The sequence below is a fragment of the Helianthus annuus genome, chromosome 9 (assembly GCF_002127325.2).
Source record: "Helianthus annuus cultivar XRQ/B chromosome 9, HanXRQr2.0-SUNRISE, whole genome shotgun sequence".
Lineage (NCBI taxonomy): Eukaryota > Viridiplantae > Streptophyta > Magnoliopsida > Asterales > Asteraceae > Helianthus > Helianthus annuus.
Window position 1 is genome coordinate 41,592,603 of NC_035441.2, and position 17,685 is coordinate 41,610,287.

The 17,685-nt window shown below is 43.8% G+C and overlaps 3 protein-coding genes across 3 annotated transcripts; 2 read left to right on the top strand and 1 right to left on the bottom strand.

Moving 5' to 3' along the window:
* LOC110877493 lies at positions 1-2,569 on the top strand. Its single transcript, XM_022125642.2, has 4 exons — positions 1-539; positions 1,137-1,207; positions 1,448-1,841; positions 2,191-2,569. Exons 1-4 carry the CDS (start codon positions 447-449, stop codon positions 2,356-2,358), a joined length of 726 nt encoding a protein of 241 aa, XP_021981334.1. The 5' UTR covers positions 1-446; the 3' UTR covers positions 2,359-2,569.
* Positions 2,570-7,485: 4,916 nt separating this feature from the next.
* On the top strand, positions 7,486-10,777 carry LOC110875601. The gene is made up of 3 exons (XM_035976916.1): positions 7,486-7,969; positions 8,102-9,816; positions 10,757-10,777. Exons 1-3 carry the CDS (start codon positions 7,486-7,488, stop codon positions 10,775-10,777), a joined length of 2,220 nt encoding a protein of 739 aa, XP_035832809.1.
* Positions 10,778-10,876: 99 nt separating this feature from the next.
* LOC110875600 lies at positions 10,877-13,784 on the bottom strand. The gene is made up of 4 exons (XM_022123798.2): positions 13,236-13,784; positions 12,390-13,154; positions 11,261-12,308; positions 10,877-11,175 (listed from the first exon to the last, which is right to left on the bottom strand). The coding sequence occupies exons 1-4, from the start codon at positions 13,594-13,596 to the stop codon at positions 11,067-11,069; spliced, it is 2,283 nt and encodes a 760-aa protein (XP_021979490.2). The 5' UTR covers positions 13,597-13,784; the 3' UTR covers positions 10,877-11,066.
* Positions 13,785-17,685: the final 3,901 nt, after the last annotated feature.

The window sequence follows — 17,685 nt, forward strand, 5'->3', positions numbered from 1 at the left end:
ACATACACATTCATATCATCCTGATCCTCCCTCCCTCCCTCATTCTCTGAAATTTCTATTTCTTTATTCACACCCCATAACAAAAGTCCATAATCAATGGCCCAACTGACCCTTAAACATTTATCAAAAAACAAAATCTTGGAAACAAATCAATCAATTCAAGACCAACATCTTCACATTCCAACCACTTTATTCACAGTTTTGCCCCTCTGCAACCCCCTAAAATATGGTCTTTTTTGGGGGCTTTCTGTTGGCTCACAATTTCAACTTTTCACCACAAACAACACAAGAAAAAAAAAACAGGAACCTTCTTCTTATCACCACCACCGGTTCATCTTTCTTCATTTAAAGTCTTTGATACCCACAACCTCTCATCTTTCTTATTACTATTATTATTATTATTATTATTATTTTTCTTGCAACCCCTTTTGGGAAATTGAGATCTGATGATGAGTAAAAAGATGAAATTGGGTTATGAGGATGCTAGGGCAAGATTTAAGCACCAAACCCTTTTTCAGGATTACATGGAGTTGCAACAGGTGATGTAATATTTTCTTGTTTTTGAGGGTCTTAGGGTTCTTGTTCTTTTGATCTAAAGGTTTGATCTTTATGCTTTTTTTTGGTTTTTGTTGATCTGTTGTGTTGTGTTGTGTTGTGGGTAGGTTTTGTTTAATGATATTAGTTAGGGTTCTTTGATACCTTTACATCTTTAGGCTGATGATGAACATATGATGCATAGATCTTTAGTATTTTCTAGTTTTTTTTTTTTTTTTTTTTTTTTTTTTATCAATTAGTTATTGCATATGATCTTTAGTCTTTGTGATCTATGTGTATTAGTTGTTTTTTTGATAATTTTCTTGCTCAAAATTGACAATAATTATGCCTTTAACAATTGAGTGATTAACCATGTTTCATGAATGAAAAAAAAAAAAAATAAAAAAATAAAAAGTTAGTTTTAAGTTTATTTTTCTTGTAGTAATTTGTCCAAAATCTTTCATAAGTACCACATATATGTTATTTTTCAACCAGAACAGTTTGGATTTTGGATATATAAACCGAAATATGGATTTTGAGTTATTTCTTGAAGGGATTTGAAGATTATTTAACATAATTTATATTTGCATGCTATTTAACAGGAAACAGAGGCTGCAAGAAACAATTTGATGGTCTTAAAGCAGAAGAAACTAACCTTACAAGCTGAAGTTAGGTATGATATGAATTAAAGTTAATTATAAGCTAGTTCTAATCGAGTTTTTTTCTAGTTAAACGCTATATATTTGTTATTAAAACGCACGTTCGTTCTGCTAGTTAATGGTATTTAAATACCAAGCAATTTATTCTTTGCATCAGTCCATTGGTGCTATCAAAATCTAACCCGTTTTAGGTAACTGGTTCAATATTTTTTCTCTAAATTTGTTTTCTTGTGTTTCGTTGTCTGCATTCACAGGTTCTTGAGGCGAAGACGCAAATTTCTATTAAAAAACAAGTCGTCGACCCTACAAGAACAAGCTTTTATGAACCCACAGCCGACCCAGATCAGAAAAAGTAATAAAGAAAAGGTTCATACGGAAAAGCAGAAAACTTTACTTAAGTTACCACCTTCAGGGATGAAAAAAGCTCCTCGAAGCATACCGTCACCTGAATTTTACTCGACTCTTGAAGATTCTTTTTATGGTGTAAAACAGCAATCGGTTCAAAGAGTGATTGCGAACCAAAGGGTCAGGATCAATGGACCAAAGGCATCCACGTTTCTTGATTTGAGTCAGAAAGACGCCGCTTTTGGAAGTCAAGAACCTTCAGGTCAAACACGAAAGCCTGAAATTGACCTGAACCAGATATTTGTAAGTTATCTAGACTTTTTTGAACTGTACGATTTTTTTTGGTGGCAATATTTTCTTTTTGTTTACTTGTGAATGGGTCAAACGTATCAAAGGGGTAAAAAGAATTTAAGGCTAAGAGATAATGGGTCAAACGGGCCAAAAGTTGCTTTGAATTAAAACTCTAATGCATACAGCCTTCTAAATTGCTTTTATAAAAGAAAATATAGATTGCTATTGTAAATTATGTAGTTTTTCCAACCATATGTAACAAAATAAATAATTAAAGAACAACCGGACAAAAAGTGCTTGCGGGTCAACTTGACCCAACCCATCTGATTTAGTTCATTCTAACTATGTGTCTTGGCTCCAGAGAGAAGAAGAGGAAGTACAAGAGCAATGTGAGGCGTTTGATCCTGTAATGCATGGTTTGATCAGAAATGGCGTTGACGAGCAGCCCACAGATGTGCGGTTATCCATCTTTAGGAATGTTGGGAAGAGGAAGGTCTCCTGGCAAGATCCTGTGGCTGTAAGAGTATGAAGTTCATTATGGTGGTTTTAACTTCTTTTTTTTTTTTTTTTTTTTTTTTTTTTTTTTTTTTTGTAAAAAGGGTTTTTTACTTGATAGATTTGTGGGTCTCAAAATGGAAGATAAAGATCTACTTTGTGATATTGATTTTGAGTGGCAGTATGGTTAGTTGGTGGACGTTTGTGGCAGATTTTATATATTCTTGTTATTGGGGTTGTGAATGGAAATTCTGAATCATTAAGAGCCAGTATAATACTTAACTGTTTAGAGGCAAATGTCTGCCAAATTCAGATTATAGGTCTTAACTATTCAGACCTAGTATAATGCTTAACCAGTAAGAAACTCTTCAGTTTTCCTGTTTAAAAAGGTTTTAGGTTGGCCCAGTTCGTTTTCAACCAAGCACTCCCCTAGCAACCAACTGTAGAAAAAAAAAAAAAAAAAAAAAAAAACCGAATGACCTACATGGCTCAAAAAACGGACATCCCCCGATGTATTCACGTTTGCTTGCATAACATATGAAACATTGGGCCTCTCTCTCATACTCACATATATACATACACACTATTATTTTATGGTTGTTTGAAAAATGATGTGGCGTTGGAGGAGAAATTAGTTTGTGACGGTGTTTAGAATTAATATGATGTGACAGCTAAGGTGACGCGTTTGTAATGTTTAGGGTTGAGAAGATTTTCTAAAAAGATAGGTATCATGCTCTAACACCATGTCTTATGGTTCACTGGCATGTCAAAAAGATTGTCACGTTTCTGTTATATAAACATGAGCTTTCACTTATTTACTTTCACATGAGCTCTGACTTATTTACTTTTACTTTTGTGTGTAATGATTTCAATAATCATTAGCCATTAAAATAATATTCAAATTAAAGAAAAAAGAAGGTAAATTGTTCGTTAGTGATTAGTTGAAACTTGAAAGCATGAGCTCTGCATCTCACAGCCATGATGGAAGTCACGTCACCACTAATTAACGCCCATCACACCGGGGTTGAGGTGGTGTTTAATGCTGGCTTACCCCAGAATCCTAGTTATTCACGTAGGTGAAGCGTGAGATGCTAACAACGGTCTAAGGGTGGAAGGGGCACCTAAGGGTATTACCATAGCCTCGTCCAATCCTGCACTGCCCCGTTCAAGGATATTACCACTAAAACGTGACAGCGCCTACCCACAAGTACCCTAAAACCATAGACCTCACTCTTTTACTCCACTCATCAATCACATACACCTTAGAACCATAGACCTCACCTCCTCACTCACACCTTAAACGACAACTACCCTTGCAAACTCTAAGGGGGTGGTGGTGGTGGTGTTTCATCACGCCCCACCCTCTAAGGAAACGAAATAATTACATTGAATTATCTAGGTTGTGTTATCAAAAAAATCAAATAAATCAGTTGGAGCATCATCTTTGCTATTAAAAAACTAATAATAACTAGAAATAATACATACATTGAAGAGGTATGGTCCCAATTCCCTGCCTACATGGCAGGGACCACACCACTTTTTGTGCACACAAGGCATCCATGTCACCAGAACCTTCTAGAAGCTTCCAGAAGACATCTAGGCGGTTCATAGCTGGCATAAAAGATGCTTTGCCCAACATAAAGGACAACACGTGTCACCATTGAGAGGAGGCCACATAGGCCTGCGACAATCCAGGGAGCAAGTCTGACGCAACCAGTACGAGGTATCCAGCGTAAGCAAATAGAAGGACGCCACGTGTACCACTACACCCTTCGCGACAGAGCAGACCAAGAGGATATTCCCCTTGGTCGGACAGCTGGTACACACCCACAGCTGGCACAGCTGCTTCCTCCTTCTTCACCATCCGGTTATAAATAGGACCCTTCATCATTCAGGTTGAGGATTCTTCTTGGCTCTCTTTACTCACTCTATACACACACTGTTTTATCCATCTCAAAGCAGTACTTATTCTCACGCCGGAGCCTGGTTAAGAGGGAAAACCCCCTTCTCCCTCTTAACGAGACTAACGGTGTTTACTGTTTTGCAGATTTCAAGCCTTTTGATACGAGCGAGAGAAGAGGTTGAACCCCCTAAGTGAAACGACCCTCTTGGTTATCCTTGTGTTAACCATTGTTTCAACATTGGCGCCATCCGCTTTTTTGCAAGACCACTCTCACCTCTTTTCCTCTTTTAGAAAACACTCGTGAAAATGGCAGACCAGAATCATTCACACCCAGCTGACGGAGAAATCTCTTCTTTTGAACTCGTTTCGGACACGGCACACGTCCAACGAGGTCAAAGGAACGAGACAATCCAAGAAAGCCAGCTGAACAATGAGTTTCCATCCATCTTTGGAAGTGCATCCAGGGCTGTTAGTCACACAACGACTGGACCCGCCTTCCAAACACCAACAAGAACCGTTACACAAAACACAAACGGAGCTGCGTTCCAAACTCCGACGGGGACCTTGCACCACGTGCCTCCCCCGATGCCAAGTTTAAGTCATGGAGCAGGCCCTTCTGCTCCATCGGAACCAACACAGCTCAATTACTCTGCACTCTTAGGGCTACCAGAAGGAAAAACTCTAGCCTCCTGGTACGCCGAACAAATGGCGTCCATAAACTTAGTTTACACGCAACTTAGCGCACAGCAAGCCCTGCTCCAAGCACAGGCCAACCAAACAACATTTGCAACTCCGCAGCCAAGGTCTCTGAGCACACACACGGCTCAGCAGACCAACGCATGGAACTTACGTCCAGAAAGAGGGCCAGTGCAGAATATAAGAAAACCCAGTGTGCAAGACACGCGCGACACTTATGCCGAAACAGAGAGTAATTTCGTGCAAAACTCCACCCTGCACCGAAAACCAATCCAGACCCGTTTGGGCGCACGTAACATGAACACGGAATGGGATGAAGATGAAGATGACCCAACATACAACGGGGAATCCACAGTATTCAGCAGGCTCCATCCGGAGCATGAAGCATACAAACCAATCAAACGTGCGGGGTATGACCCAAAGGCAGAGCATGATTACACCCTAAGCTATCGTCCTGAGGACATGGCTGAAAATTCAAAATTTATCCGAGAAATTGCATGCGCGGCCATTGATAAAACAAAGCTTCCGCACAACGTAGGTAAATACAACGGGCTGACGGACCCAGACGATCACCTCCAGGTGTTCAAAGGCGCAGGAGCAACAGGTGGTTGGAACCTACCAACATGGTGTCACTTGTTCGCTCAAACTTTCGTTGGTGCGGCACGCATCTGGTTCGACAACTTACCAGCCGGAAAAATCAAATCATGGGTCGACTTCCGAGAGAAATTCTTAGCACACTTTTCTCAACAGCGAAGACACGCCAGAGACCCAGGTGATTGTTTGAACATATACAGAAAAGACTACGAAAGCGTAGAGGATTTTATTACGAGGTACAACAAAGAATGTTTGGAAATCGGAGACATACCGGAAAAGATGATGCGTGCGCACTTCATGCGCGCGGTAAAGTGCGATGATTTAATAAAGCGAATCAAAGGACGAGACGGAGGCCCCAAAGATTGGGAAACTTTCATTGAAGCGGCCAAAACCATCGCACAAACAGACAGGCAACTGACCGGTGATGACCACCGTCAGCGTGCACACAATCACAATGACCGAAACAACAGAAGGGGCAGAAATCAACCCTGGAAGGCATCCACACACAGAGAAAGAAGCCCCCCACGGGACGACGCACGCCATACGATCAATCAAATAGCCCATCGAAAAGAGGTAAAGCGCGAAAATAGAGAAAAGCAATGGACTCCATTAACCAAAACACCTTCTGAAGTCTTAGCTACAGAGAACCATCAGTTCAAACCACCCTTGCAGATGCGCAACAAAAGGGGTCAGGACCCAAATCTCTTCTGTGAATTCCACAAAGATACGGGCCACTTGACCGATGATTGCTTTAGCTTAAAGCAAGAAATCGAAAGAGCTCTAAGAGACGGAAAGCTCGGTCACTTAGTCAAAGGAGGAAAGCGCGATTACCGCCAGATACAACGAAGAGATGAAGGCCCAGACAACAAGAAGCTCAGAAGGCTAGAAACTCATATGGTGCAAGGAGGACCACGGCGACCAAGAAAAAACTACAACAAACGCTCGCAGGATGATTCATGGCGCGAGAAGCAAGTAGTGTTCCCAGTTGTCAGGGGGGGTCCAAGAGAAAAGCGGCCAATAGTCATTCCAGGGGTGATCGGCCACTACCAAACAGATTACATCTTTATTGATCCCGGAAGCACCGCAGACATCATATATGAACAGTGCTTCAATCAATTCGACCAAGAGGATAAGGCGCGCCTAGAACCAGTTGACTACCCATTAACTGGATTCTGCAACGAGGCCGTCTTTCCCCTAGGACAAATATCTTTCCCAGTATTACTTTCTGATGGGAGAAATTCAAGAACTGAAGAAGTCACATTCATGGTTCTACCGGCACATTCAAGACATGACATCCTCTTAGGACGAGAATCCCAAGGAGATTTCAGTATGATCTGTTCCGCACCACATTCTGCCATAGGCTTTCCAACCGAAACAGGCATTGCGTTGATATACGCAAGCAAGGAAGTGCTAGCAACAGACGAAATCAGGCCGGCAAAAGCAAGCAAGCCCGCACCGCGCAGAGAGGCAGAAAAATGGGTATTGAATAGCGCATACCCAGAACAAACGGTCACTTTAGGACCCGCAATGTCTGACCTAACGCGTGCGGCGCTAAAGAAACTACTGCATGACAACATGGACGTGTTCGCCTGGACACCGGCCGATATGGTTGGTGTTCCACGGCATATAGCGGAACATCGGCTAAACGTCTCAGAGGATGCAAAGCCAGTAGTGCATGCCAAACGACATCTGGGGGACATCAAACATGATGCAATGAAAGAACAAGTGTTAGAACTACTAAACGCAGGAATCATCAGGGAAGTCCGGTACCAAACGTGGGTAGCAAGCCCAGTTATGGTAAAGAAACCGAATGGTAGTTGGAGAATGTGCGTCGACTACAAGGATCTGAACAAAGCATGTCCCCGTGACTGCTATGCGTTGCCAGACATAGACGAGAAAATAGATTCTTTGGCAACGTTTCGGTGGAAATGTTTTCTGGATTGCTACAAAGGATACCACCAGGTCCAGATGGCTGTTCAAGACGAGGATAAAACCGCATTCCGCACGCCAACGGGGCTATACTGCTACACCAAGATGCCGTTCGGCTTAAAGAATGCAGGTGCTACGTATCAACGGTTGATGAACGAAACATTTAGTGACGCCATCGGTAAATACATCGAGGTATACATGGATGATCTGGTAATCATGAGCAGGGAGGAGAGCGCGATGCTGACAAATATTCAGAAAACCTTCAACACGCTGCGCAGCGTGAGCATCAAACTGAATCCAGCAAAGTGCTCATTCGGAATGGAGGAAGGAAAGTTTCTGGGCTTCATAGTCACCAAAGACGGTTTTAAGGTGAACCCAGAAAAGGTCCAGGCCATAGAGAGGATGCCTTCACCAGCAAGCATCAAAGATATGCAAAAGCTCGCAGGACGATTGGCAGCCCTCAATCGATTCCTAGCTAACCACGCGGCAAAATCCTTCCCATTCATCAAGACCTTACGAAACTGCATGAAGAAAACCCAATTCCAATGGACTCCGGAAGCAGAAAATGCGTTCCGCGAGATGAAAGACTGTCTCATCAAGCTGCCAACTCTAACCGCACCAAACAAAGGAGAGCCTTTGGTCTTGTACCTCTCAGCTTCCGACAGGGCCGTCGGTGCCGTATTGCTGGTTGATCGACAAGGTGTCCAAACACCTGTGTATTATGTGTCCAGAACCTTAACCGACCCAGAAACAAGATACGCAATCATGGAAAAGCTTGTCCTTGCACTGATTCACGCGTCAAGAAGGCTGCGCCGATATTTCGCCAATCACGTGATCCACGTGTTAACAAATTACAATATTGGGAATATCCTAGCAAGGCCGGAAATATCAGGAAGGTTGGCCAAATGGGCGATAGAGCTAGGGGGACACAACGTAGTCTTCAGACCACGACCGTCGATAAAAGGCCAAGTTTTGGCAGACTTCATGACGGAAGTCCCGGATGACAAAGACAGAGAGTGCAAGGCGATGGAGAAAGCGGAGAAAAAACAAACCGAAGAGCCATGGCTGCTGTATACTGACGGTGCGTCCAACGAAGATGGGGCAGGCGCGGGGCTACGGCTAGTGAGCCCTGACAAACGCGAGTTCACTTACGCCATACGTCTAGACTTCAAGAGCACAAATAACGAAGCAGAGTATGAAGCCTTTCTGGCCGGCTTGCGCTTGGCAATCAAAATGGGAGTCCGACATATCGAGGCACATGTGGACTCCATGCTAGTGGCAGGCCAAATCAACGGTCAATACGAAGCCAAAGGAGACATAATGGCACTCTATCTCAACCAAGCAAAGACGTTGCTGCAAACTTTCTATTCTTACAAGGTGCACCACATAAACCGCAGTGAAAACAAGCCGGCAAACGCCTTAAGCAAGCTCGCGTCGACAAGTTTTCAGCACCTAGCCAAAGACGTACGCATAGAAGTTTTAAGCAACCCGTCTGTCCCACTCCGAGAAGTCAGCGTCATCCAAACAGGAACCACGTCCTGGATGACACCCATCATCATGTACTTACAGTCCGGGATACTTCCAGAAAATAAAGCGGAGGCGCGGAAAATCCAGTATAAATCAGAGCATTATCAAATGGCGGACGGGATATTGTACCGAAAGTCATATCTCGGCCCGCTGCTAAGATGTGTTGACGCCGACGACGCAAATTATCTGATCCGGGAAGTACATGAAGGCATTTGCGGCATCCACGCCGGGCCGCGCATGGTAGTGGCTAAAGTAATGAACGCCGGTTACTACTGGCCCGGAATGCACCTCGATGCCGTGAAGGAATTAAGAAAATGCAGCGGCTGCCAACGGCACGCACCAAAAACCATGCGTCCAAAAAACGAGTTGGTGCCAGTAACAACCGCATGGCCCTTTCAGCAATGGGGCATAGACATGGTGGGCCCTTTCCCAGAAGCTCCGGGGGCAGTCAAGTTCATCATCGTCGCGGTCGATTATTTCACCAAGTGGGTGGAAGCAAAAGCACTTGCGTCAACCACATCGGCAGTCGTTAAACGATTTATCTGGGAACAAATCATATGCCGTTTCGGCCTGCCACTCCGAATCATCACCGACAATGGTACAAATTTTGCAGCAGATGATCTCGAACGATGGTTCAAGGAACTAAACATTGAACACACCTTCTCGTCGGTCGCACATCCGCAAGGGAATGGTCAAGTTGAAGCAGTCAATAAGAGCATCGTTGATGGCATCAAAGCAAGACTCGGTGAAAAAAGACGAGGATGGGTCGACGAGCTACCAAGCATATTATGGGCCCATAGAACAATGCCCAAGACAAGCAATGGAGAAACACCGTTCAGCTTGGTCTATGGGTCCGAGGCTGTGATTCCAGCAGAAATCGGGCTTCCATCTCCGAGAATGCTCTCCATGAATCTGATCAATAACGAAGAAGAAAGGAGGATCGACCTGGACCTCCTAGAAGAACGGAGAGAGATGGCAGCAATCAACGAAGCCAAATACAAGACAAAGCTTGAAAAATATTACAACTCCCGAGTCCGGATCTGCACCTTCAACCCAGGCGATTATGTCTTAAGGGACAATGAAGCGTCCAACGCAGAAAAACCGGGAAAACTGGCTCCCAAATGGGAAGGCCCGTACATCATCGATGAGGTCCTCGGCAAGGGAGCATACAAGCTACGCACCATGAACGACAAAGAGGTTCCACGAACCTGGAATGCCCAACAGTTACGAAAATGCTACATATAAACATGTAATCGTATAGGGCGAATCGCCGACACATTTACCTAATACAAGAAGTGTTTGGCTATATTTACTTCAGGCAAATTTTTTGTCACAACTGCATTTATCACTTCGGGCGTACACGAAAACATCAATGGCTCGACCATAGGAAACGTTGTAGACCTCCAAGGCTCGTCACAGCCAAGTGCACAGCCGGGTCGAAAACACAACCAAAGCCTACAAAACGCCAAAAAACATAACTTCGTGCCCATATAAACACGAAAATATCGATAGCAAGGCAACTAAACATTGTAATGCTCCCAAGGCTGTAATCCCAGCTGAGCTCACACAACAACCTGCAACTCGATCACTTCGTATGTCACATGCAAGCGCGCATACTTAAACGACAGAATAAAAACGTTGTAGTAACACAACATCACCTGTCAGCGCCATCATTCATTCGTGACACCTAATCAAAGTAATTAAAACATGCACATATTGTGACGATACCAAAAATATCACATAACTAAGATAAAAGTAACAGTATAATTGTCAAAATACATAGCACCGCAGGTACGAAATATGAAATTGTCTTAAAACACCATTACAAGCCCATACAAGGCTATACGCGGCACACAGGCCGGAAACTTCCACTTAAGGACGGCTGGGACCAGCACTACCTGCACCACCAGCGCCGTCATCTCCCAATGCTTTCTTCAACAAAGCAACTCCATCAGCTTTGAGGGCCAATTTGCCAGCAGCCTTCACAACAGCAAAGTCAAGCATCGCAAATGCTCGACGCTTCTCAGCATACGCACCATCACAATCAGCCTTATACAACTCAAACTTGTAATCCTTATCGTTATTGGCAGCAGCTAATCTACCCTCAGCATACCCAAACTTGCGTCCGCTGTTATAACCTGCCACGCCCAACTCAAACATATAGTTGGCAAGTTCCGACGAATGTACGATACGATCAGCAAGCTACACGAAACACAGGGAGTAAATAAAATGACAAGGAAGAACATGCAAAAAACAAAAAGGAAAAACAAAAGAGAAGAAAAGTTACCAGGGGAACACCACGAGATAACAACCACCTAGTATCAGCTGCGGTTTCCTCAGCAAGGAGTTCAGAGGCACGACACTCCGCCGTCTTCTCATCAAGAAGACGCTGAGCAGTCTCACATTCAGACGCTTTTCTTGTGCAAGAAGTTCTAGCTTGTCAATCCGAGCAATATACTCTTTCTCCTTTTTCTCTGCAGCAAGCCGCACCTGATTAGCCTCATCAGCCAAGGCCGTCTTCTCACCGGATAAACGAACAATAGCATCGCGCTGAGATTGCATCTCTAAGTTCGTGCGCGCGCAGGCAGATTCCCAATCTTTTTGTTTCTGCTCACTCAACTTTTTCTGTTCTTCGAGCTTTCGCTCAGCTTCCGCAACCCTCCATTGCAGCCCTTTCTTCTCCGCGTTAAACTTTTCTCTTTCCTCAGAGAAAGCCTTCTTAGACTCTTCAAACTCAAGAATCTCTTCCCCCATAGACCGCCATTCACGAAGGATTTCTTGAGAAGTGGCAAAAAAGTTGACCCCAGCCCTAACATGATCATCCATAAGAGCAAAGCGGTTACGGGTTTTCTGAAACATCCTCTCAGCGGGCGGTAGAGACAAAGAGAAAAACTGATGACAGTTGTCCAAATCATCCATGCGAGAACCCTGCACAAGATTCCAACGGGGAGCATGAGGCATATCATCACATGCCGGGTTATCCCACGAATCCTCAGGCACACGTTCAAAGTGCGAAGATCGCACAGTGCCAGACGCGGCTCCATCACCAGGTGGACGCTTGGTATAAATGGTCTGCGGCGGAGTAGTCTCACTAGACTCCACATCCAGTTCAATTCCCTTACCCTTGTCACCCGCCGCAACATTACCCGCAGTCTCATTACCCCCAACATCACCACCACCTTCAGCACCACCTCCACCTCCAGTTTCACCACCCTCCACATTCACCTCAACATCGTCTCGTGAAGGAGTCAAACCAGCAGTCCTCGACGGAGGAGAAGTAGGTGGAGTAATTTGAGAGATATCCACTGGTCGAGGTTTCTTACCCGTTTTAAGCACTGCAACAAAGCAACAATCAACAAACGCAAAAAAAAAAAAAAAAAAGAAACAAGACAAAAATACTGTCAATAATAACTCACCAGGGCGAGGAGCAGAAGCAGCATATATCTCCTCCAACAAGTTTCCTCGACCACCACTGAATACACCCAAGTCAACCTCAGACTCTGAAGGCGCCGGAGGGGCCTCTTTCTGAAGCTTAGCCCTCTTGGCCGCGAGAAGGGCAGCAGCTTGCTCATCAAGACGACGTTTATGATCATCCAAAGATTTCTTCTTCATATGCTCGGTTAAAGTAGCCCTATCATCAGGATCAGACTCTTGACGCACCTCCCCAGGGCCTAAGCCAGACAACGTATCAGACACTACTACATAATCTAGATAAGAAAGAATGGAGGGTCGCTTACGAGAAGATCCGGCAGCTCCACCCTCAGCTCCCTCTCCTCTCCTTCCAGACCTATCAGTCCGAGCTTTCTTCCTCGTCTCCAACTGAGCAGACGGATCAATAGACGCTTCCGCATCATCATCGTCTCCAACAACCTCATGTACCGGTTCAGCATCGCCACCAGGCACGGTACCTGCACGCGCGGAACGAGACGTTAGATCTTCGCCACCCCGACCAGAACTCCCACTGGAAACAACGATGACATCCTCTTGATCAGAGTTAACAAAGTCATCCCAAACATCCTCACCAAGAACTTCAGCAGCATATCGGCTCAAACTTTGCTCGGTAGGGTGTAAGAAGCGATCTCGTATTTGATCTAGCCATGTTGGGTTACCATCAGCCTGGATGGCTTCAACCATAGCACCCGCTGCCTTGGGATCCAAAGCATTCAACAAGCTGTAACCAACTGCAGAAAGACAACAAAACTAAAGATACATGACAAGCCTAAAAGGAAATAAACAACCAACAACATAAGAAGGAATCATACATTTGCCCCGATGACTGTACACAGGCTGACCCAAAGGATGCTTAGGCACCCATAGCATGCTCATCCCAGCACCAACCAAGGCCATTTCATCCAGCTGAGAAATGGCAGTTGCCTTGGCGGTTATCCTCCCGTACCATTCTTGGGCAGCAAAATCCTCCAATGAATCCACCCTCGGGATCCCTTGAGCCACCTGCCTGTACGTCATCTCCGACGGAATCACGCCGCGACGAATGTAGAAAAACTTCTGCTTCCAGTCATGAATACCCTTTATTGGGACAGAACACACCGGGACAACCCCCGTCCTAGCTTGAAAGGAATAAAAACCACTAGAATATGTCACGCTATAAAAAGTGTTGAACATTTGAAACGTCGGTTCAACTCGATAAGACCGGCAAACAAACTCGAAGTGAGTAATCCGGGGGAGCCCAATAGCATTTATTTGAGAAATATGAAGACCATAACCTCTCAGAACGTCGGCAACAAACTTAGTAATGGGCAACCTAAAATTGCCTTCCCGGAAAAAAGCAGCGTATAAAGTGATAAAACCGGGGGGGGGGCATCCAGTGCAGTAGATCCAGACGGAGGATATCGAGCCCCCCACTCAGGTCGAAAGTTATGTCCTCTAACGAGGTTATGAAATTCTTCCTCTTTCCAACTGATGACGGCTTGATCTGGGCCAGGAGGACCCCTACTCCGTTGTTTCCTTTTCTTTTGAGTAGGATTTTTCTCCGCCATAAGAAAAATCAAGAGTAAGACACTTAGAAACCAGGAAAATATGAAGGGTAAGAAGAGCAAAAGAAGAAGAAAAGGAGAAAACCACACTTAGAAACTCGAAGATGAGGGAGAAAGGAGCAACCGTTTCCCCTATTTATACTCATCGCATTTAATGCGAGAGATAGTGGGGCGTCAGGAAGCAGGAAAAGCGCCCAATAGATGACTGACACGTCACAAGAGAGAGAAGACGTCGGCTCGTTTTTCGGGAAGCATGGGCGACAGGGTCTGCTGATGTGACAGAAAGTCACTGCAAAAGCAACTGTTCGCCTCCGAAAAGACAGGGACGTCAGACGGTCACACCAAACGCTTCCCCATAACCACCAAACTTCCAACAGAAGAAAGCACAAGAGAGCCAAAACCCATGCGGCATGCGTCCATTTGGCTCACTTTTTTCAAAGGGCCAAAAACCATGCGGCATGCGTCCATTTGGCTCACTTTTTTCAAAGGGCCAAAACCCATGCGGCATGCGTCCATTTGACTCACTTTTTCAAGAGAGTCAAAACCCATGCGGCATGCGTCCATTTGGCTCACTTTTTCAAGAGAGTCAAAACCCATGCGGCATGCGTCCATTTGGCTCACTTTTTTCAAAGGGCCAAAGCCCATGCGGCATGCGTCCATTTGGCTCACTTTTTTCAAAGGGCCAAAGCCCATGCGGCATGCGTCCATTTGGCTCACTTTTTTCAAAGGGCCAAAACCCATGCGGCATGCGTCCATTTGGCTCACTTTTTTCAAAGGGCCAAAACCCATGCGGCATGCGTCCATTTGGCTCACTTTTTTCAAAGGGCCAAAACCCATGCGGCATGCGTCCATTTGGCTCACCTTTTTCAAAGGGCCAAAACCCATGCGGCATGCGTCCATTTGGCTCACTTTTTTCAAAGGGCCAAAACCCATGCGGCATGCGTCCATTTGGCTCACCTTCTTCAAAAAGGCCAAACCCATGCGGCATGCGTCCATTTGGCTCACTTTTTCAGAGAGCCAATAACCAGACGGCACGCGCCCACTTGGCTCACCTTATATTCACCAACTTCAACGCGATGCATAGAAACCACAACTCTCATAAGTCCAGAATCCCCCCTAGACGATCAACTCAACTAGAAGGCACACTGGACTGGGGGGACTTGAAGAGGTATGGTCCCAATTCCCTGCCTACATGGCAGGGACCACACCACTTTTTGTGCACACAAGGCATCCATGTCACCAGAACCTTCTAGAAGCTTCCAGAAGACATCTAGGCGGTTCATAGCTGGCATAAAAGATGCTTTGCCCAACATAAAGGACAACACGTGTCACCATTGAGAGGAGGCCACATAGGCCTGCGACAATCCAGGGAGCAAGTCTGACGCAACCAGTACGAGGTATCCAGCGTAAGCAAATAGAAGGACGCCACGTGTACCACTACACCCTTCGCGACAGAGCAGACCAAGAGGATATTCCCCTTGGTCGGACAGCTGGTACACACCCACAGCTGGCACAGCTGCTTCCTCCTTCTTCACCATCCGGTTATAAATAGGACCCTTCATCATTCAGGTTGAGGATTCTTCTTGGCTCTCTTTACTCACTCTATACACACACTGTTTTATCCATCTCAAAGCAGTACTTATTCTCACGCCGGAGCCTGGTTAAGAGGGAAAACCCCCTTCTCCCTCTTAACGAGACTAACGGTGTTTACTGTTTTGCAGATTTCAAGCCTTTTGATACGAGCGAGAGAAGAGGTTGAACCCCCTAAGTGAAACGACTCTCTTGGTTATCCTTGTGTTAACCATTGTTTCAACATACATATTATAAAAAAGAGTTAAATGTCATTTTAATCCCTGTGGTTTGGGCCATTTTGTCAGTTTAGTCTAAAGGTTTCATTTTTAACATGTGGGTCCAAAAAGGTTTCACAGTTGCCATTTTAGTCCACTGGGTTAACTTCATCCATTTTTTCTGTTAACGAGAAGACCAATTTAGTCATTTTGTATGCTGTTAACTAAAAGGGCAATTCAGCCATAAAAAATGACCGAATTGGCCTTCTCGTTAACAGAAAAAACGGATGAAGTTAACCCAGTGGACTAAAATGGCAACTGTGAAATCTTTTTGGACCCACAGGTTAAAAATGAAACCTTTGAACTAAACTGACAAAATGGCCCAAACCACAGGGACTAGAATGACATTTAACTCTATAAAAAATCTAAAAACTATTTGTGTAAAAAATCTCAAAATCCATTTGCTTTCTCTCAGATGTCGATTTCTCCACCATTGATTGTGAGTTTCTTTATTTACTTTTTCTTTTGGTTTTAAATTTCTTAGTTCGTAACTATTTCAAATATCATAAACCCTATAATTTGTGTTTTTGTAACCCTTTAATGGAAAAAAAACAAATTCAGATCTCGATTGTTGAAGAAGATCATGTATTCCACAAACAGGGGTGTTTGGGATTCCTATTAAAAGTGACTTTTTGGAGCAAAAAGGACTTCTGAGAAGAGAAGGAACCCCAAACATCATGTGAGAAGTTCTTCTCAAGCAAAAGGAATCCCAAACATAATGAAAATAAGGACTTTCAGAGTTAATGTTGTCTTCAAAGAGGAGTTTTTGAGAAGTCTGGATTTCTTACTTCTGGATCTTGAGAAGGACTTTTGAGAAGGAGAAGTTAAAAAGAAATCACAAACACCCCCACACAACCGGGTGGACCCTTTTCCCTTATCAATAGAGTACCAACCATTGGAAGCGGAAAATCTACGATGACGGTGCAACAGTTGAAGACAACCCTAGCTCCTTCTTGTGAATTAGACTACTTTCATAACTCTCGGTCGTTGTATTAAGAAGTCGAACATTATTTAAGATGAACATTGAGGATTTGATTTTAAAGAGTTATATATAACTAATAAAATTGTGTTGATGCAGACCATATGTGGAAAGATTTTAAATCAAGTTAACTCATGCTCGTTTATTCGTTTAGTGATTTGACTTTTAAAAAGTTTGTTTGTTTCATATTTTGACTTTTCCAAAAACCCCCTTCCTAAAATCAAAGTTTCATATTTGTATTGTCATGTTTTTGCAATTTGTACCATTCACAAACACTCTCGTTGAAACCGTGAACATGGATACAAATATCTTTCCAAACGGCAAAAGATCGTTTCCGCCCAATTGCTCACATGCCATTGTTGACGCTTGTCAAAAATTACAAATCTCAACATATATATATTTTAATGACAAGCTCGTTGTCACTGCCTGTAACAATGCCTTCATAAGACTTTTCTGATTCTACCACGACTCTTCCTGTGTCGTAGCTGCTACAGGTTTTCCATCCACAAACCATCATAAACGAGTTTGCAATCGTAAACGAGAAGATTGCCCAAACTACTACAACTCCTACTTATACTTTCATTCAAGAGGAGTATAAAGGCTTTAACAACTCCTTACCTCCCAATCGACTACTCCTGATCTTCAAACCGACTCGGCACATCAACGTTTAAAATATAAAAAAGGTTTTTTTATCGCATTATTAAGTGTAACATGTTAATATAGTAATATCATTATTTTTGCAAAAGGTTGAAACATCAAATACATTAAGCCACTTTAAAAAGATAATATAAACTTCAAATAAATTTAATAAAACTCAAATACATTAAGCCACTTTAAAAAGATAATATAAACTTCAAATAAATTTAATAAAACAAATTGGAAGCTTAGGTGT

Excerpts from the sequence above, each read along its gene's own strand:
- LOC110877493 (XM_022125642.2), top strand. The coding sequence starts at position 447 with ATGATGAGTAAAAAGATGAAATTGGGTTATGAGGATGCTAGGGCAAGA. Across the intron at positions 540-1,136 it reads ATTACATGGAGTTGCAACAG|GAAACAGAGGCTGCAAGAAA; the intron begins GTGATGTAATAT and ends GCTATTTAACAG. Across the intron at positions 1,842-2,190 it reads TTGACCTGAACCAGATATTT|AGAGAAGAAGAGGAAGTACA; the intron begins GTAAGTTATCTA and ends TCTTGGCTCCAG.
- LOC110875601 (XM_035976916.1), top strand. The coding sequence starts at position 7,486 with ATGGCTGTTCAAGACGAGGATAAAACCGCATTCCGCACGCCAACGGGG. Across the intron at positions 7,970-8,101 it reads CATCAAGACCTTACGAAACT|CTTCCGACAGGGCCGTCGGT; the intron begins GCATGAAGAAAA and ends TGTACCTCTCAG. Across the intron at positions 9,817-10,756 it reads GAGAAACACCGTTCAGCTTG|CACCGCAGGTACGAAATATG; the intron begins GTCTATGGGTCC and ends CAAAATACATAG.
- LOC110875600 (XM_022123798.2), bottom strand. The coding sequence starts at position 13,596 with ATGTTCAACACTTTTTATAGCGTGACATATTCTAGTGGTTTTTATTCC. Across the intron at positions 12,309-12,389 it reads TGCTTCTGCTCCTCGCCCTG|TGCTTAAAACGGGTAAGAAA; the intron begins GTGAGTTATTAT and ends GCTTTGTTGCAG. Across the intron at positions 11,176-11,260 it reads TATCTCGTGGTGTTCCCCTG|CTTGCTGATCGTATCGTACA; the intron begins GTAACTTTTCTT and ends TGTTTCGTGTAG.